The sequence below is a fragment of the Bos taurus genome, chromosome 5 (genome assembly GCF_002263795.3).
Source record: "Bos taurus isolate L1 Dominette 01449 registration number 42190680 breed Hereford chromosome 5, ARS-UCD2.0, whole genome shotgun sequence".
In the NCBI taxonomy this organism is placed as follows: domain Eukaryota; kingdom Metazoa; phylum Chordata; class Mammalia; order Artiodactyla; family Bovidae; genus Bos; species Bos taurus.
The window spans coordinates 29,757,775-29,778,757 of NC_037332.1; the positions used below are offsets into that span (position 1 = coordinate 29,757,775).

Consider the following 20,983-nt stretch of genomic DNA (forward strand, 5'->3'; position numbering starts at 1 on the left):
AAATCACAAGGGAATTAGAAAATACTTTTAATTGAATGATGCTGAAAATACAGCATACCAAAGTTTGTGGTATGCAGCTAAAGAATACTTTTGAGGAAATTTATAACTTTAATTTGTTTATATTAGAAAAGAAGAAAACTTTAAAATCAATGATTAAGTTTTCACTTTAAGATCCAGAAAAAGAAGAGCAAAGTAAACCCAAAGTAAGTTAAAAGAAAGGAAAAAAAGAAGAGCAAAAATTGATGAAATAGGTATTAGAAAATAATAGAGAAAATTACAAAGGTTGGTTCTTTGAAAGTTTTAATTAAAATTGATAAACCTTTAGAAAAAAACAAGAAAACAAATTATCAGTATCAGGGAGAAAAAGAGGCTATCACTATAGGTCCTGTAGACATTGAAAGAATAGTAAGACCACATTATGAACAGTTTAATAGTAATAAATTCAACAACTTAGATCAAATGGACAACCCTCTTAAAGGACATAATTGAAACTCCATTGGAGATGATTGCTTTTGACTTTTGAATCTTTGGCACAGAGAGATCTCCTTTGATTATTAAATGAAATCACTGTCTTCCTGCCTCCCAATTTCCTATATATTCCAGGTTGTGATGTTTCCAAAAGCTATCCTAGCACTCTCTTTGCTCTTGTGTACAGTTTCTCTCATCTTAATAGCACTTTCTTGTTCTAGCAAAAAAGTATAATTGTTTATTTAGCCTTTAAGGATCCCTAAATTCTGTCTAGGGGGCTTCCATTTTCTTTCCCATCTCTTTGCCCAAAGTATAGAGAAAGAGGTAGATGGGCCAGGAGGGAATTCTGAAAACTGACTTGGATTATTTGTTTTCTCTTAGTCACCTTGGTTCTGGGACACCCGACAGTGCTGGCACAGTTACCCTTATCAGGTAAGACCTGAGCCTTTAAGACAGGGGCGTTGTGTGTGTGTGTGTGCGTGTGTAGGCTGGGGTTGGGGAGAGTGCATCACCAGTCCCAGGGCAGATAGAACATTCCCTTGAGATTCTTGAGGGATTAGGGACTGAGTCTCTTTGAGTCATATGTTCACAGTATGTATTTTTGGGGTCCCCACAGCAGTGAAATCTTGTGATCTGTTTGTTCCAGATATTCACCTTAATTGGGCTGGAAAGAAAAGCAGCTTCCTGGCACTTAATGAGGTGCTTTCTGGTTCAGGTGTCCCTTTTGAATCCCATAAGAGCATCTTGGTTCTAGTCTAAAGTAGAAAAATGTCAGGGGGTTGCTAACAGGGTGGAAGAAGGAAAGGCCTCGATGTATTTAATCCCCTGAAAATTGCCCAGAATTCTAGACATACTGATTTGATTGTGCTGTGTGTGTGTGTGTGTGTGTGTGTGTGTGTGTGTGTGCGTGTGTGTGCGCGAGCGAGCGTGCGCGCGTGCACGCGCTTAGTTGCTTAGTCATGTCCTTGTTAACCGTGAAAGTCACTCAGTCCTGTCCAACTCTTTACCCAGGGATCAAACCCAGATCTCCCACATTGCAGGTGGATTCTTTACCAGCCCAAAGAAGACTGGAGTGAGTAGCCTATCCCTTCTCCAGCAGATCTTCCCAACCCAGGAATTGAACTGGGGTATCCTGCATTGCAGGCGGATTCTTTACCAGCTGAGCTACCAGGGAAGCCTATCTGATCTCTAAAAGATGAGCCAAAGATGTGTATGGGCTTCCCAGGTGGCGCTAGTGGTAAAGAACCTGCCTGCTAATGCAAGAGATAGGAGATGTGGGTTCTATCCCTGGGTCAGGAAGATCCCCTGGAGAAGGGCATGGCAACCCACTCCAGTATCCTTGCCTAGAAAATCCCATGGACAGAGGAGCCTGGCAGGCTACAGTCCATAGGGCTGCAAAGAGTTGGACACGACTGAAGTGATTTAGCACACAAAGATGTATATGTGGAAGGGAAGAGTTTAAGTGTCAACACCAGTCCAAAGTCTGTTAGCTATTGCACATCTTGGAAGATGATGGAGAGGAAGAGTATTTAATAATCGGGGGTATGAGTTCGCTGACACAAAGAAAGCTGGGAACATGGAATGAGTCTTTGACTAGCTGGTATCCTCACTACTTTTTCTCTTCCAGCCTCTCACAAGTGGACTTTATTACTATTATATCATGGAATTGGCTTTCTATTGGTCTCTTATGTTTTCTCAGTTTACAGACATTAAAAGAAAGGTAAGGACGTTGGCTCCCTTAACACCCTGATTTATGGCACCCTCCTTTCCGGCAGCTACCATTATTGTCATTGTGATGGATTCTCTGTCCTGATTAGGACCACAAAAGAGGGTGAAAGTAGGTTCAGTGTGACTTTTAGCTCTTTGTAATGTTCTCAGAAGTGAGCCCTGACTAGTGAAGTATATTTGAGTCATTCAGGGCAGCCCAGGATGAAAACAGTTAACCAGCTAAGAAGCATACCCTTTTCTTTGTTTTTCTCCAAGGTTCTTACACATATAAAGCTCAAGAAACTAGTCTAAACTTAGGGATAGCAAGGCCTGATCCAGGAAAAGCTTCGATTCCAGAAAAACTTTTGCCATTAGTGACCCTTGTTCCCTCTCTGTTCTCTGTTCTTGGTGACCCCACTTACTTAAAAGAATGTGGTTGGAAGGGGTTTTAGATGTTTTAGTTTACCCTTTTCTTGCTGTTGTTTAGGAAACAGATTCAGAGAAGTGAGTTGACTTGCCTACAGAATGGCAAAGTTGCAAATGACTTAAGTTTTTTGTAAGTATACAGAAAGGGCAGAATCTTCACCTTTTATTGGCATCCACCTGACATAATGCAATTCCAGCAGCTCTAACCCTAATCTGTCACTAACTCATGGTTATCTTTGGTAAGGAAAATCAGGGTTAGCACTTGTGGGAATGGATTGACATTAATCTGGCATATTAGTTGTTGTGTAACCTAGAAGCATGATATATAATTTAAATGCCTCTCACCCTCTTTTAGTTACTCAGGACAGTTACACACCCTCCTATGAAGACATAGGTCTCCTTATTAAAATTTCATTTTAATGTATGACATATATAAAAAGGTTTATAGTATGTATGTAGGTTTTAAAACTTTCTAGAATGTGTACTTGTGAACTCATCCCCAACTCAAGAGCTAGAACGTGTGATTGTATCCATCCATATGGAGAGCATAGACTTTATATCCTTGCTTCTCTGATGCAATTTACCTGCCTCCTCCCACCCTCTATCCTTCACTGGGCTGAGAAGTATTTATTAGATATATGTAATAACTCAGGTATTTAGAGATTTCTCAGGGTCTAACCTTGTTATTTGAACCCAAGAGGAAATTAGAGCTTTAAATCTGAGAGCAGGAAGTGCTTGTAGTAAGATGGACTATTTAGCATTTCTCTGAAATGTTTTGGAATAGCTTCTCCTCTCCACAAACCTCCCCTTTCTCTTAGGTCCCTTTGGTTGAAATTCCCTTCATCAATGCAGAAGAGTCTTAGATACTCAAGGAATCTAGAGGTATAAGGCTTATATGCCTGACTACCACCTGGGAAATTATCTCCAGGTATCAGCTAAGCATCTGAAGTCTACATGTTCTGCAGCTACCAAAGAAAATTGCTCTTTTCTGTGTTTTGAGCTATAGATTGAGTGTAGATTATGGGTCAGTCACTGATGTAGATAGTTTTGGGTGAAATGTTAGGCAGCTCCCTAGGGGAGAATTGAAACAAAATGAAACTCAGAAGGGGTGGGATGAGGCCCTCTGAGAACAGTACAGGGCACTGAGTTGCATAGCAGTTCTGCGGCCTTGCCTTTACCTGCGTCTGCTATTTGCATTCCTTCCTAGGACTTCCTGATCATGTTTTTGCATCACCTGGCCACCATTGGGCTTATTACCTTCTCCTACATCAACAACATGGTTCGAGTGGGAACGCTGGTCTTGTGTCTACATGATGTCTCAGACTTCTTGCTGGAGGTAAGACCCCTCAATGACTCTTTCCTCACTAGTCCTCTTTACTTTTCTTCCTATCTGAGAACTGGCTTTCTCCCCAATTCAATTCTTATCTTTCTTTCTCCAGGCAGCCAAGCTAGCCAATTATGCCAAGTACCAGCGTCTCTGTGACACCCTTTTTGTGATCTTCAGTGCTGTTTTTGTGGTGACTCGCCTAGGAATCTATCCATTCTGGTAAGTGTTAGGGCTGTGGAGCTGTGGTAAATATGTAACAATAAACTGGTCACCAGTTTAGGGAACAGACATCAAGATTCCCTAACCCTAAATATTGCTCTGCTTTTTGCTTGACCTAACCTGACCTTTTATGGATTCTTGAAGGACCTCATTTCCCCTGTACAGTATTTCTAATACAGTATGATGTAGACCGAGAGCATCCAACTCACTTAGCTATGGCTCTCCTGATTCATCTCTGAGGAATAGTCCTCATTTTATGCCTAAGTAACTCCTCTGCCTTCTTTTGCACTGATTGTGGACTTCTCAGGCTTTTGCTTATTTTCCTGCTCTATACTGTCTCCCACCCTGACCACTCCCACTCCCACACCACTCTCACTTCTACACTCACGACTATATTACAAGTCATTGACTCTGTGGGTTGGAGATTTTCCTTAGTCTGAGGGAATTGGCCATCAGCTGTCCTGTATGTGCATGAGAATCTGAATTATTCCTAGGGTTATTGTTAAAACTGTTGTCCCAAATTGGTGATACTCTGCATATTTGGATTAGTAATATGACTTATTTGAAGTGATTAGTAATCTGACTTACTCTGTCAGCTGCTAAGAATTCTATATCTTCCATTATTCCTAAAGATAGAAAACTCCATGGGCCCCTTTCTTTACTGTCTTCTCACTGTGCATGAATATCCCTGGAACTTCAACTGATAGAAGGTATGGTGTGAAAACACAAGGTTCTGCTTTCCAGGAAATTCAACTTCATCCTTATGTGTCTGGCTTTGACTCTAGAATCTGACCATTGAACTTCCTCTTATAGGATCCTGAACACGACCCTCTTTGAGAGTTGGGAGATAATCGGGCCCTATCGCTCCTGGTGGCTTTTCAATGGCCTTCTCCTGGTCCTACAGGTTCTGCATGTCATCTGGTCCTACCTAATTGCACGAATTGCTTTCAAAGCCTTGATCCGAGGAAAGGTAAGGGTGAAAGATGGCTTCTTTCTTTGGGGTATTACCAAGCAAAAAGCCTAGAGCTCTAAGGTTTTCATCTTTTCTTTAAGTATGAATGTTTAGCCATCTAAGACATGACTTAGATGTCAGAAGCAGGATCTGCCTTCTTCCTGTCCCATAGGAATGACTTTTGTTAAATAATAAACAGGATTAGGTTTTGGAGACCATTTCAACCTACCCCTTACCTACCTACATCATGGATTTCATATTTTTATTTTTAGCATGGAAGCCTTTTTTCAAAGGAAATCATATGCAGAGCTCCAAGATGTAAGGAAATCATATGCAGAGTTCCAAGATATAAACTGTATAGAAGGCAAGATGTTAGATTGCCTAGAAGTGGTATGGTAATTCACAAGCCACCCCAAGATGGCCACACTGTGGTGTTCAAGATACAGTTTATGTAAGGAATTAAGTACCAGCCTCACTTACTGTTGCATGAGGCAGGGTCTTAAGTGAGATAGGTTTTTAGGGCTTCAAATACCCACTTTACTTCAAGAGCCCAAAAGCACAAAGAAAGACATCATTCTGTGATAAAACTCATAACTGAATTTTGCAAATTCTGAAGCAGTCAGTCAAACTGTGATTAGCCTGAGGGATTCAGCCTTCAGTAACATACAATCCCAAGGGGAGGGGCTCTGGTAGTGGATACAGACTCTAGGACAAAGGGATGGAATGTTTCCCAGGAATATATGATCTCTTGTGACACTGTTCCTTATGGCTTTAATTGGTTTCAGAACTTGCTTAGTGTGCCTGTGCATCTTGGTGTAGCTATTGGACATCTCTCTTTTCCCTTGCTTTTCTTCCCTGACCAGGTGACCTATCCAGGAAGGATTAGACCCAGACTCTGTACTCTCCACTCTTTTCTCACCTCCTTCCTTTTTTCTATGCCTGGTGGGAGCTGGACAGTTTCATCTCTTGCATGTAAGTGTATCTGTGCTTCTAGTGTTCAGTGAAGCATGTCTATCTGAATGTTTCTCTTCCTTCCTGCTTTCCTTTCTGTTTCCCTGCATTGTATGGAGCATGCCTTCTCTCCTGACCTTGTGGGGCATTGCTGAATGGAGCTCAAGTTGCCAGATTCTTTTTCCTAAATTGAGGCAAGAGTAGAGTCTGCTTTTTTTTTTTTCCATTTCTGTTTTTCCCTTCTATCCCGCCTGCATCCCTCCTTTTTGAGCTTCCCTTTAGCTCAAATCTAACACACTGCCCTCTGGTGGAAATTTCCTGACGATCAGATAATCAACTCGTGATCAGAGTTCACGAGGTTCAGAGGTCAATATCTATAATAAGCCATAGAATCTTAGAGCTAACCCAAAGCAAGTACCCCACCCTCTGGTAACAGCAATTGTTGTATTGTTTCCTTATCACCTCCTTCTGTTATTTACTTAGAAAAAAAAAAAGCACACGTTTATTATCCTTCAGTTCTGGAGGGCAAAAGCCTGACATAGGTCTCACTGGGTGTCTTTCCTTTTTACTTTTATGGTCCATGGTAGAAAATTTGAAATACTTTGCTTGGTATGCAGGATAGTTTAGATCAGAAAACACTGCTTTAATCCAAATCCTTCATTTGAAAATACAGAATAAAAAGCTGAGTTTGAAAGGTGAAGATTCATAGGGAATAGCATGATTGGGACTGGGATTCTTGTCTTGCTGACTGCCAGTCTGCTTTTCTTTTTACCATGTTGTGTATCTTCAGGATACTAGAGAGGTAATCCTGTTAGGACAAAAAGGAAAACATTGAAGAAACAAGTGCATTGGATGTTAATATTTGGGCCCAGGAAGAGTAGAACACCTAAAAAGACCCAATTGTGGATCAACTTTGGGGATATAGCAAAACTCTAGATCACCAAAACTACAGTGGAAGTGATGACGACAGCCCTGTATTGTTGTGCTGGCCTTTTCTCTTTTTGAGGTAGAAGAGAAAGGGTATGTGAATGTTTTTAGCTCTTTTAGGCTGGTCCTGGAAGGTAAACTCCTCTACCAAGACGGCTACTTACTTCATTGAGAACAGAATTAGGGATGATGAGAGAGAAACACAGAAAGCAGGCAGGTACTCATAAGTCTCTATGGTCCCGATAGTATTTTGAGTCAGGTGCCACCAGAAAGTAGGCCAGATTGGAAACCGTGCCCAAACATGGGCTCTGTGGGCTCTGTCTTATGATTCTAGAAGAGTTCTGTCCTTACCTTTCCTACCTTTGGCCCCATCCCTCCCAGGTGTCTAAGGATGATCGCAGTGATGTGGAGAGCAGCTCAGAGGAAGAAGATATAACCACCAGCACAAAAGGTCCCTGTGGCCGCAGCTCCAGCAATGGTGCCAATCGGGTGAATGGTCACATGGGAGGCAGCTACTGGGCTGAAGAGTAAGGTGGTTGGTATGGGGACTTCAGCATAGACGGACTTGCAGGGCCACTGGCAACCTACTCCTCTTGGGCCTCCCCACATCTACATTCCTGGGTCTAGGGGGTGTGCAGGGCACTGAGGAGAATCAAGAAGCAAATATTTTCACTTTTAAAAAAAACTCTGCCATTTCGTATTTAATAGCCTCCAGGTTCTTTCAGTAATGTTATTTGCTCTGTGTGTGCACGTGCGTGTGTGTGTGTGCGCGCCTGTGCATGTGCATTTGTGCATATGCGTGAGTCTTGTTGCCTAGGTTGGGGCACATTTCTGGACTAGGGCCATTAGGCCTTGCCTGGTCTCCTCTGAACCCACCTCAGTCCCAGATTTGGCTGCATCTTGAATTATGCTGTTTCCAGAGTGTCCCCTCCCTGGTTGCCCATGGCTCTTGAGCCCTGACCATCTGAATGGAGCAGCTGAATTTAGCTCCACGTTTCTGCACTGTTTCTTCTTTGGAGCTGGAATATTTCCCATGAAGTTGTATGCAAACAGACAACCATGAAATGGGTGGCCAGGATTGCTGCGGCCCCTAGCTAGATCCCCTTCCTGCCACCTGGTAGTGACAGGGACAGCTGCTGATACCCTGCTCTTTATTCAATGGTACGCAGGAAGTGGGGGTGGCGGGTGGGAGGAGTGGGTGATCTGAGGGCTGGAGGACAACAGCTACTGGGTGAGCTGTTAACGGTTTATATTATTGTTTACTCTTCTGTGATTAAAAGTGCTTCAACCCTCATCTGCTGTCTCAACCTCTTTAGTGACTCTATCCCCAGTTCCCTGAATCCATAGTCTGATTAATAACTTTTTCAGGTCTGATTCTAGAGGCCATTGGACACCCAAGTTTTTCCTTTCTGTGCATATATGCTAGAGAGAGAGCACCTTCATTTTAAGGCTTTATATTTTAACAAAAAATAAACATGTGTAGTGATCATAAGAAAAAATACTGAGCAAATAAAAGCATGTATATTGCCAAAGCAGCAAAGACTGGTTGAAGAGCTAAGATACCTGAGTATTTCCTGTATGTCCCATTTTATTGAGTATAGAGACTGCCAGTTAATATCTTAAGATGGAGATAAGTGAGTCTAAACCAGTGTTTTCTGTTTTAATTCTGGTTTCTCTTCTAGCCCATGGAGAAACAATTTTCCTAATCTAGATTTTTCTGTAGTTGAGGTTTAGGCAAAATTACCAATAGTAGTATTTATCTCTTAGAATATTTTCCATTCAGTGAATATTCAGATTATCAAAATATTTCCAGATGTTCTTGTGTACATTAAGACATATGGAATGCTTCATTGTTAAGGAGACAGATAAAAATGGAAAGAAATAGGTTATTGTAGGTTATTATTCTAAGAATCAGATACTCATTTGATGTTCATTGACATTACTGGGATACTGACCCTACTAAATTTACCTTACTGAGTGGCTGGATTTTAAAAAGACTTACTATATATATATAGCACAAGGGCAAATTAAGTTCTAAAAAATTTTACGTAGTTATTTAGTCAGAACTAGTCAGGAAGACTAAAAGACTAAGGTCTTACATTTAATTCCTCAACTTACCATATTGTTGAATAGTAATTGTGAAATATGAAAATACTTTGGAAAGTCAGACAAGATATGTATGCCTTTTGAAGTTGGAACAATTGCTTTGTAAATACGATTGAATTAGTTGGCCCAGTTAATCTGACACGTGGTATAATTAAAATAATAACAGTTAACACATAGCTCTTTATTACATACCAGGTATGGTATTGAGCACTTTACAGAGGATTAAAATACAGCAAAATAGGCTAGCTTTGCTAAATTCAAACACCCAGTAAAGAATCAAACTCAGAGTCTCTATTCTTAATCACTATACTGTAACACTTCTCAAGACTTTATGTAAGGAAGAATAGTTGTTGGAGAAACATCTAGCCAGAGGCATAAACTGATGAGAGTTAACTTTGGATGACTGAATTGAGATTAGAGTCGGTTATAGGAACAAGGCTTGTTCTGAGCACAGAGTTGGAATTGGAGGGAAGTGAGAGAGTGCTAGAGGGTTTGAATACAGAACTGGAAGACAATAGTGTTAACTGGGATGGCAGAACTGTCATGAGGCCAGATTTATAGATGGCCTTGGAAGGTTTCATGCCTGAGAGCAGGTTAGATGCAAACACATCATCCCTACCTGAGAACTAGGAATATTTATAAGAGAAGCAAGGCATTACCTCTCCACTGTTGAATATAAAAGAATTTGAGAGACCCCTGGAGGTCCAGCCATTAAACTCCACATTTCCGCTATAGGGCGTGTGGGTTCGATCCCTGGTCAGGGAACTAGATCCCACATGAAGTTTTAACGTTATTATTTACTGAAAAGATAACACGTTTGTATAGTGCTTAACTGCTTTGAAGATGATCTCACAACATCAAAAAGCGAACTTCAGAACACTTTGTAAAAGTAGGGATTATTATCTGCATTCTATAAATGAGTGTTTGAATTGTACCTTGACCCTAAGTGGGAAGCTGCTATAAATGGGGAAGACATACCTGGTATTCCCTGATAGCTCAGTTGGTAAACAATCCGCCTGCAGTGCAGGAAACCCTGGTTCAATTCCTGGGTCGGGAAGATCTGCTGGAGAAGGGATAGGCTACCCACTCCAGTATTCTTGGGCTTCACTTATGGCTTCTCTTGGGGCTGGTAAAGAATCCACCTGCAATGCGAGAAATCTGAGTTTGATCCCTGGATTGGGAAGACCTCCCTGGAGAAGGGAAAGGCTACCCACTCCAGTATTCTGGCCTGGAGAATTCCATGGACTGTATAGTCCGTTGGGTCACAAAGAGTCAGACACAACTGAGTGACTTTCACTATGTCCACCTAAAATATAATGGTGTAAAACAACAGTTTATTTCTCATGGTTTGATTGGATGAATGAGCCCAGTTAGAAATACCTCATATGGTTACAGTGAGATGGCAGCTGGGAATGGAGTAGTTTAGAAACTCAACTGAGCTGGATGTCAAAGATGATTAATAGTCTGGCTAGAAGTTAATGCTGGCCATTCCCTAGGAACTGTCGGGGCTGTCAACTAATACACCTAAACATATCTTTGTCCATGCCTTGAGCTTTGCTCAAAAGGTTGCATAGCATAATGCAGGAAGCAGACGTCACTAGGCCAGTTAGTGTTGATTGAGGGAATTCTCTGGCAGTTCAATGGTTAGAACTTGGTGCTTTCACTGTGGTGGCCCCGGTTCAGTCCCTGGTGGGGAATTAAGATCCCACAGCCTTGCAGTGTGGCCAAAAATAAAGAATGTTGACTGGAACTGGCACACATTATTTCCACTGTATCCTACTGATTGAAGCAGTCACAGGGACCACCTAGATACCAGGGAGTGCTGAGGTAGATTCTACCTCTTGGTAAAGGATTGGTGAAGTCACTGCAGAAGAGCATGGGAGAGGACTTCCCTGGTGGGCCAGTGGTTAAAAATGCATCTTCTAATACAGGGAATGTGGGTTCAATCCCTGGTTGGGGACCTAACATCCCACATGCTGCGGGTCAGCTAAGCCCATGTGCCACAATTAAAGAGCCCAAGTGCCATAACTACTGAGCCCACTTCCTCTGAGCTCATGTTCCAGCCCCTTGCACACCACAACTAGAGAAAGCCCACGTGCCAAAAAATGAAGACCCAGTGCAGACAAAAATTTTTTTAAAAAGAGCATGGAGAACGGTTGCATTCACCTTTGAAAAATTCAATTTGCCACAGTGACAAAACAGTCTCAGAAGTTGTTCAAAAAACACAACAGATTGCCTCTTACATATCATGAGCTTTCACAGTCCTAAAAACAATCATGAGTGTAGTTAGTGGGTGGTAGTATGCTTATTTTAAACCAAGTTCTTCAGACTTTAGATCCAGTATGTCTGCAGGAAGATAATTTCACTTCAATTAAATATTTATCAAGTGCCTACTTGATGATAGGCACTGTGGCAGAGAAGCTAGAGACACAAAGATGAACAAGATCTGGTTTCTACTTTCAGAGAGCTCAGACACCAGTAAGGAAAGGAAAAAAAAAAAAAAGATACAATGTGATAGCAACTGTTCTAAATTGTTCTTGGCAAGGTGGGAGAAAACTTGAAAGTGGAGCTGGACCATTAAAGATGAGTAGAACTTTGCCAGGAAAACAGGAATAGGAAGGTATTACGTTTAGGAGAGATGGGAGTATATGAAAGATAGATGGGAGTATATGAAAGATATCAGTTCTGGTTGATATGAAATAACTTGAGACAAACATCTAGAAATGGTGGGTAAATGAGGTGGGTTTTTTTCTTTTTTTCCCTTTAATGAGCTTCTAGAAAGTGACACAAAAGATGCAAAGCAGTTGAAAACTAGAGCAGAAGCCAAAACACCTGATGCAGTTACTGAAGGAATAAAGACTTGGGTTTTAATGCTGACAAGAGATAAGACTGTGGCCCCATGCAGGAAGCTGAACTGAGACCTCGAGTTAAAGCCACAGCAAAAGGAGAAAGCAAAGAAAAATACACGCAGTTGGCAAAAGGAGAAAGCAAAGATGTTTGAATGCTTGGGCTTGTGAGGTCAGGATGCTCTTGAGAATATTCTCAAATTCTGGGCCCATACTTCATGTGAATTTGAGAACCTAAATGCATACTTCCTTTGTGGTCTGGGAAACATCACAACCCCCAACCCCATCCCCAGGTAAGAACTTGAAGGAAAATTGATCTCAGATTAATTATCTCTGGGCCTGTTTTGGGAAGACCTGTACATAATAATGCAGACAATGCTGGAGTTCTTACTAATACACTACCACCAACACCCCCCACCAAACAGAAAAGTTCCAAAAGATTATCTCAAGTCTGCAGCACATATAAGCACATATAAGTATACAAGCACATACTTGTATCCAGAGTGTATATAATTAAAGAAATGACAAGGACAACCCAATAGGAAGAAAAGGAGAGAGGGGAGGGAACAAAGGATATGAATAGGTAATTCCTAGAGAGTGAATATGCCAATGGATAATCAATAAAAAGGTGATCAACCTTACTATAAATCAATGATATGTAAAATGAATAGAATCCACTTTACACCAACAGAATGAGGAAATGTTGCCAGTGTGAGTAACATTGACATAACTTTTGGAAAAGCAACTTAATAACTAGTAAAGCTATCTTTTGTAGAAACTAGAACAAGGAAATTAATCGCATTGCTGTTTATAAGTGGGGGAAAAGTGGAAAAAGATCAGTGATCTTTCTACTAGAGAAATGGAATAAATTAATCTACTCATGTAATTGGAATATTATACAACATGAGCTAAATTTTCCTGTTAATATGGATGTGTAGTCCAAACCAGTAGGACACATATATATTTATGTATGAATTTTAAAATATGTTACAGGGAATTGTTTCATGTGGATTTGGAGTCTGAGAAATCTCAGGATCTATAGTCAGCAAGCTAGAGATCCAAGAAGGCTATAGTTTATGGTATAGTTCCAATCTGAGTCCAAAAGCCTGAAAACTAGGAAAACCGGTGGTGAAAGCTGCAGTCCAAGTCCATAGGCAGGGGAAGACAAATGTTCCAGCTCAAAGACAGTCAAGTAGAAAGACTGCCCTCTTACTCTACCTTTTAAGAAAAATTAAAGGGACTGCCCTGGTGATCCAGTGGCCAAGACTCGGCACTCTCAATGCAGGGGACCTGGGTTTGATCCCTGGTCAGGGAACTAGATCCCATATGCCACAACTAAAGATCGAAGATCCCACATGCTGTAACTAAGACCTGGTCAGTCAAATATTTTTTAATTAAAAAAATTAAAGTTATTGATTTATAATAGTTTGACATATATATATTTTTAAAAGATTCCACATATAAGTGATAACATAGAATCTGTCTTATTTCACTAAGCATAATACCCTCCAAGTCCATCTGTGCTGTTGCAAATGGCAAATTTTCATTCTTCTCTTTGGCTGAGTAGTAGTCCATTTTTTGTGTGTATGTGTGTATAATACATCTTTATCTATTCATCTGTTGATGGACACATTGATTGCTTCCATATCTTGCCTATTACAAATAATGCTATGAACATTGCGGTGCATATTGTCTTTTCAAATTAGTGTTTTCATTTTCCTCTGGTTTATACCGAAGAGTGGAATCACTGGATCATATGGTAGTTCAATTTTTAGTTTATTGAGGAACCTCCAATACTGTAGCTGCACCAGTTTACATTCCCACCAACAGTGTGCTGGGGTTCCCTTTTCTCCACATCCTTGCCAGCATTTATTTGTGGTCTTTTTGAGAGTAGCCATTCTGATAGGTGTGAGGTAATATCTCTTTGTAGTTTTGATTTGCATTTCCCTGATGATTAGCAGTGTTGAGCATCATGTGCCTTTTGGGCATCTGTGTATCTTCTTTGGAAAAATGTCTATTCAGGTCTTCTGTCCATTGGGTTGTTTTTTTATGTTCAGTTGTATGAGCTTGTTGTTGTTCAGTTGCTAAGTTGTGTCTGACTCTGTGACCCCATGGACTGTAGCCTGCCAAACTCCTCTGTCCATGGGATTCTCCAGGCAAGAATAGGGAGTGAATTGCCATTTCCTTCCGCAGTGGATCTTCCCGGACTGGGGATCAAACCTGTGTCTCCTGCACTGGAAGGCAGATTCTTGACCACTGAGCCACCAGGGAAGCCTTGTATGAGCTTACTTTACCTTTTCTATTTAGGCTGTCAATGGATTGGATAAGATCCAACCACAATGGGGAGGGCAGTTGCTTTATTCAGTCTACAGACTCAAATATCTATGTCATCCAGAAACACCCTCCAAGATGCACCAGGAATACTCTAACCAACTGGCTGGGTGTTCTATGGCCAACTCAACACGTAAAATTAACCTTTGCAAAGGATAAATATCAAAAGCATAATGTTGAGTGAAAAGGCAAGCTGCAAAAAAAAAAAATATATATATATATATATGTCCCATCTGATGCAAAGTTACATTACTTGTTTAACCCAAAAATATATTTAGGGTATTTCTGTAGAAATACCCTAAATATAGAAACATACATACAGAAACATACAAGGATGGATACTGCCTATCTTTATGGAGGGAGAGTATGCATTTCATATGAAATTTTATTTTTGGTGGTCTTCAATAAGTTTGGAATAATTCATAATTTTTAAAAGTTTTTCCAATGTAAAAACAAGTATGTGGCATTTTCAGGGAACTCTATAATCTGTTGGAGTTGGACCAAAGTAGCAAGAGATGAGAATAAGAAGGTGGCTTAGGACCAGATTGTGAAGAACCTTGACTATCAGGCTGCCGGGGACCAGCCCCAGCTGATCCAGGGTATTCGAAGGAGAGACGGCCTAGGCGACTATTTATATGCTAATTAGAGATATAAAGAATAATAGAATGAGGATAGCTCAGTAGGAAAATTCAGTGGAGAAAAGAGGCTGAGTAGTTTGGTTTACGGGGGAGATCAATAAAACTTCAAGACAAGAAGTTTGCACCACTTACGTAGGCCGCAGGCGCCCTCTCGAATAGCGGAAGGTGCCTCACCCTAGACACCTTCTCGAGTGGGTCTTAGAAGCCCAGGCATAATTAGTAAGCGTGGTGGGTTCCGCGCTCCAGATGGAGACTCAGCTGGAAGTTAAAGGGAAGAATGACATGGGGAGACCAAGCATTGGTGAGCAAGGCCCGTAGCTTTATTTTCAACAGGGGCTTATATACCCTAAGTTACACATAGAGGATAATAGGGGATGCAAAGTCAGCAGTCTTTGATTCTTATCAAAAACCAGGGTTTCTTTCCTGCAAATTTATCGTATACAAATGGTTTAGGTGATTTACATCATCTTCTGGCCAGAAGGCCTATTAACATTTTATGACTCTTGACAAGGACTTATCAACAAAGACTTATTTTCTCTAAGAGTAATTATTTTAAGGTTTGGCACCATCTTCCGAAGATAAAATTGCATTCCTATAGGTCGGATGTGTAATGGGTTTACAACAAAGGAAAGAATTTATTACCTTAAGGGTCTAAAGTTACTAACACCAAGGCCACTAATTTTTTCTATATACCAACTATTAATTAATACATATTCAAGGATACAATTCAGGGGATGTGAAAACTTGGCAACAAACATTGACTCATCAATGAAATCCTTTACTAGTCTTATTCTGACAGTTTCTAACTCTCTGAGAGGCTCTAAGCTATTTGAATATCTTAAGCTTCCCGTGCCTCTGGAGGCTGGGAGACTGTAAACAATCGTATGCATAGCTGCAGGAGTCCGGGTAAACTTGTCAGGCGAGTTAGAGAGCCATCTGAGGGGTTTGGATTTAAACACTCCTAATTGCCCAGGAACTTTATTAATTGGAGCTGTAAGTTAACTCTTTGACAGAGAGAGCGAGATGGTGGTAGGGGACAGCCCCCAGTAAAGTCAGAGGTGAGAGCACAAAGCAATAAAGTAGGCAGACTCTGGTTTTTTGGGGGAAGATACTCGAGAATATCCGGGGAGACTCCCGAGGCTCGATCCCGCCTTTGCGTATGCCGAGCCTCCTTCCTCATGACCTTTGTCACGAGCGGAATGTCTCTCGCCGGCTCCCGGCATCAGGCTAGAGTTAAATTTTAGCTGGTAGATCATGGGAGGCACAAAGTTTTAAGTAGCAAGAGGAGTTTTCTAAAACTCCTCTTGTAGAAGGGTTATCCTAGGATTTAGGTGCTGACCTTAAAGAGGTAAAGGAAATGGCTTTTTTAAAAGGGGGCCTATGAATTGGCTTAGGTCTATACATAGTAAGGTTATCTGTACCACCTTCACCCCAGCCATCAGCATACAATTCTGTTTTTCCTTTTAGCTCAGTAAGGTCTCTTGTAAGGCAGGCCTCATCAGGAAGAGTTTAGCCATAAGCCCTAGGCCTATAGTAGATTAGGAATCAACCTTCACTCAACTGGCTTCTGTGAAAGATGTTTGGGAAACAATATGAAACTTTCTAGCAATAACATGACTTTCTTTGCTAGTAATAATTTATTGTAAGGAATTGTGGCTCGCACAGGTGTGGATGTATTCCTTGTGGCTGCTAGTAGTATGGCTGTTCTCTCCCTACAGTAGGGTTCCCAGGACAAGCTGTGGCTCTGCTACCAAAGCTGATCCTAACACAGAGTGGGGAGAGCTGTGGGGTCCCAAGGTCTGCCCATTAGTCCTTCTCTCCTGAGGCTTTGGCCTCTGAATAGTTGAAGAGACCAGATAAAAGATAATTCAATCAACATATATTTCTTTATGTACATGTAAACACATTGAAAATGGTAATAGGAACATACCAAACTGTTAACACAGGTAATTTCTGAGTAGGGAAATAGGAAGGGTGTTGGGTAGGGGGCGGAGGGACAATTATTTGTCTATATTTGAAAATATGTTACATTGAGGATATATTCATGTACCTTAAGAAACTTAAAAACTAGTAGATATGATACAAATGAACACTTTTTTCAAAACAAAAAACCTGTTGAAGCAAGTCTGGCAATATGTTCAAGTCAGTTAAAACTGAGAAATAAGTATATAAGTGTTATTTCTAAGTTCCCTCAGCTTTCATATAACTCAAAAAATATTTTTATTATAAAAATCAGATATGTTCATTGTAAAAAATGCAACTAATTAAGTACCTGACCTCTCCATTCACCCTAATCATTATTAACAGTTTGGTATATAGTCTTCTGGGACCACTTATCAGATAACCAAATGTATACAAATGTGTTTCTTTTAAAACAAAAATGAGAGATCATACCATACATATTCTGTTGGTTTTGACTGATAACATTCCATTTTATGAGTATACCATTATCTGTTAACTAATTCCTGAACTTATTTAAGTTTTTCTTTACTATTAACATAATACTGCAGATAAGACCTTTGAATGAATATATCGTACAGTTGTGTGGCTAGAGTCCTAGCACAGAAATAACTAGGTAAGAAGATATAGACACTTAAAATTTTTTTTTGATAGGAAAAGAGTATACAAACTTGTATTGCCATTCATTAACAAAAGATTTCCTTGTATTATTTAAATATTAAAAGTGCTGTGAAAGGGCTGGTTGCTTGGGAGTGTAAAAGAGGTCTTAAATGTCATGACGGGGAATCTGACCTTGACCCAGTAGCCAGTGGCTTTTGTCTCTATTTTTAAAGCCCATTACCTTGCACAGGCATTTAAGGGCATGTTTCCTGACATGACCTTGGGCTGTATCCTGAAGTTTTGTATGAAATATTGTTTTATTGCTTTTAAAGAAGGTAAAAATCTTCAGTTTTGTTTTTTCCCTTTGATTTGAAGGTTTCCCAGGAATATTTCATTTCCAAGTAGTTGAGGTTATCATTTATTTATAATTTTATTGGATGTGATCAGAGAATACTATCTGTAAAATTTCTACTTTTAAGTTTGTTTTAAAATTTTTTGAGTAGTTAAATAATCAGTGTTTATAAGTATTCTATAGATACAGAAAATGATCTATTCTATATTTATTATAAATACACATACTTGTGTATCAGGCTTGTTGTCTGTATTATTCATTTCTAATGTTTTTATTCCTCTAGTGGTGTTCAGTCCTGAACAAAGTATAATACAGACTCTCACTATAATTGTATTTTTATCCTGTTCTCTCTGTATTCCTAAGAATTTTTCCTAAGAAATTTTCCTAAAAATTCCTAAGAATTTTTCCTTTAGTTTCTTAGTTGCAGACAAATTTATGATAACCACCCTTCTCCATAATTTGTCTTTTTATATTACCAAATGATCTATTTATTCCATTTAGTGTTTTTTAACTTTTCTTAATATTACCACTATTGCTTTACATTGGTTTGCATTTGTCTGATACGTCTTACCCATCTATTTTCAACTTCTCTGTATTAGTGAGTATGTGTATTGGAAACTATATATATTTTGGATTTGCCTTTTTAGCCCAAATCTATTAGATTTTGTCTTTTAATGAGAGAATCCAGTCCATTGATACTTAGTGTAATAACCAATGAACTTAATTATATTCCTTCATCTTAATTTGACAGCACATAAGTCTATTTTTTTTATTCTTTTTCATTAAATACATACAGTTCATGCTCAGTTTAGTTCAGTTCAGTCACTCAGTTGTATCCAACTCTTTGTCACCCCATGAATTGCAGCACGCCAGGCCTCCCTGTCTATCACCAGCTCCCGGCGTTCACTCAAACTCATGTCCATTGAGTCGGTAATGCCATCCAGCCAGTAATGCCATCCAGCCATCTCATCCTCTGTCGTCTCCTTCTCCTCCTGCCCACAATCCCTCCCAGCATCAGAGTCTTTTCCAATGAGTCAACTCTTCACATGAGGTGGAGTTTCAGCTTTAGTATCAGTCCTTCCAAAGAAATCCCAGGGCTGATCTCCTTCAGAATGGACTGGTTGGATCTCCTTGCAGTCCAAGGGACTCTCAAGAGTCTTCTCCAACACCACAGTTCAAAAGCATCAATTCTTTGGCACTCAGCTTTCTTCACAGTCCAACTCTCACATCCATACATGACCACTGAAAAAACCATAGTCTTGACTAGATGGACCTTTGTTGGCAAAGTCATGTCTCTGCTTTTTAATATGCTATCTAGTTTGGTCATAACTTTCCTTCCAAGGAGTAAGCATCTTTTAATTTCATGGCTGCAAGTTCATGGGGTTCTCAAGGCAAGAATACTGAAGTGGTTTGCCATTCCCTTCTCCAGTGGACCACATTCTGTCAGACCTCTCCACCATGACCCGCCCATCTTGGGTGGCCCCACACGGCATGGCTTAGTTTCATTGAGTTAGACAAGGCTGTGATCCGTGTGATCAGATTTACTAGTTTTCTGTGATTATGGTTTCACTGTGTCTGCCCTCTGATGCCCTCTCGCAATACCTACCATCTTACTTGGGTTTCTCCTACCTTGGACGTGAGGTATCTCTTCAAGGCTGCTCCAGCAAAGCGCAACTGCTGCTTCTTACCTTGGACATGGGGTTGCTCCTCTCAGCCACCGCCCCTGACCTCGGGCTCGGGTTAGCTCCTCTCGGCCACCGCCCCTGACCTCAGGTGCAGGGTAGTAAATACCAAACAATTGCTTGAATTTAGGTTTTGACAAGCTGTATTTGAAAAGACAGTAGGTACTCCAAGTGAAAATGAGGTAGGAGAGGACTGAACCTAGGCAGGAAATAAGACTGGACAGATAAATATTGGCATACTATATATTGGTACTCTATTAGAATTCTCCAGAGAAACAAAACTAATACATTAGAGAGAATAAGAGTGAGAGTAAGATTTATTTCAAGGAATTGCTAATACAACTGTAGGGACTGGTAATCCTTGAGATCTGTAGAGCAGGCCAGCAGGCTGAAAATACAGGTGAAAGTTGATGTTACAGTCTAAGATCCACAGGCTGGAAACTCAAGTGGGGTTTATATCCTACAGACTTGATGCAGAATTCCTTCTTTAAGAACTCTGTCTTTGCTTCTAGAGCCTGAGCTGATTGAGTGAGGTAAGATCCACAGGCTGGAAATTCAGGTAGGGTTTATATCCTACAGACTTGATGCAGAATTCCTTCTTTAGGAACTCTGTCCTTGATCTTAGGGCCTCAGCTGATTGGGTGAGGCCCATCCAGATTATGGAGGACAATGTGCTTTACTCCAAGTTGGAGTTTAATTACATCTAAAAAATACCTTCATGACAACATCCAGATTGATGTTTCACAAAACAACTAGGCACCCCAGCCTAGCCAAGTTGAAACAAATTCAACCATCACCCAGTACCATAGCAAATGTCAACCAAATATGAATGGATTATTTCTAAACCATCTACTTTGTAAAACAAATATTTGTAACACTCATTTTACTAGCCTTAAATGCAATTAACATTTAACTTAGCACATGGAATTTTTAAAAATCAGCACAATATCCTATGGTAATATAAAGGATACTTTTTGAAAAGAATTTGTAATAAAATTATTTCCATACATAAATACTGGGCATAGTTATACTAGCACTCCGATGCTTGCACTTTTGTACATGCACCGTGAATATAAGGGCTACAAATGGAGACTGATACTATTGTGTTTTGTCAGAGAGCCAAATGCCAGGAACAGACTCTGCCATCAGTGAAATGGTTTTTTTAAATGGTGAACAAAAGTTCTAAATAAAGCAAATACTGTACAGTCTCTCCTTCATTTCTACAGTAGTTGCATACCTAGAGAATTCAGAGTATACCAAAAACTGTACCAAAAATACTTTGTGGGAGGTTATATTCTCAGCTAATTATAAATTGTTTTTTCACTTAAATATTTATGAGGACATTTGATAGCTGTGTAGGACTTGGGACAGTTTGTTGTGCAAGACTATCCCAGGCACTGTAAGAAGTCTAGCAACCTTGGCCTCCACCTACCAAATGCCAGAGATGCTTCCCAGTCATTGTGACAATCAAACACTTTCACCTTTTCCCAGT

General features: G+C 40.2%; 1 protein-coding gene across 5 annotated transcripts in view; it reads left to right on the top strand.

Moving 5' to 3' along the window:
- CERS5 (ceramide synthase 5) overlaps positions 1-8,271 on the top strand; it is a 30,079-nt gene extending 21,808 nt beyond the window's left edge. For 3 of the 5 annotated variants that reach the window (XM_010804989.3, XM_005206307.5, XM_059886506.1), the window contains exons 5-10: positions 850-900; positions 2,096-2,188; positions 3,809-3,937; positions 4,041-4,147; positions 4,961-5,117; positions 7,359-8,271. In XM_010804989.3, the coding sequence (XP_010803291.1) occupies positions 850-900; positions 2,096-2,188; positions 3,809-3,937; positions 4,041-4,147; positions 4,961-5,117; positions 7,359-7,508 (687 nt within the window). In that variant the 3' untranslated portion in view covers positions 7,509-8,271. Of the gene's footprint in view, positions 1-849; positions 901-2,095; positions 2,189-3,808; positions 3,938-4,040; positions 4,148-4,960; positions 5,118-5,962; positions 6,072-7,358 lie in introns of all 5 variants that reach the window. The other 2 variants (XM_024991865.2, NM_001102132.2) reach the window with 1 other exon arrangement.
- Positions 8,272-20,983: the final 12,712 nt, after the last annotated feature.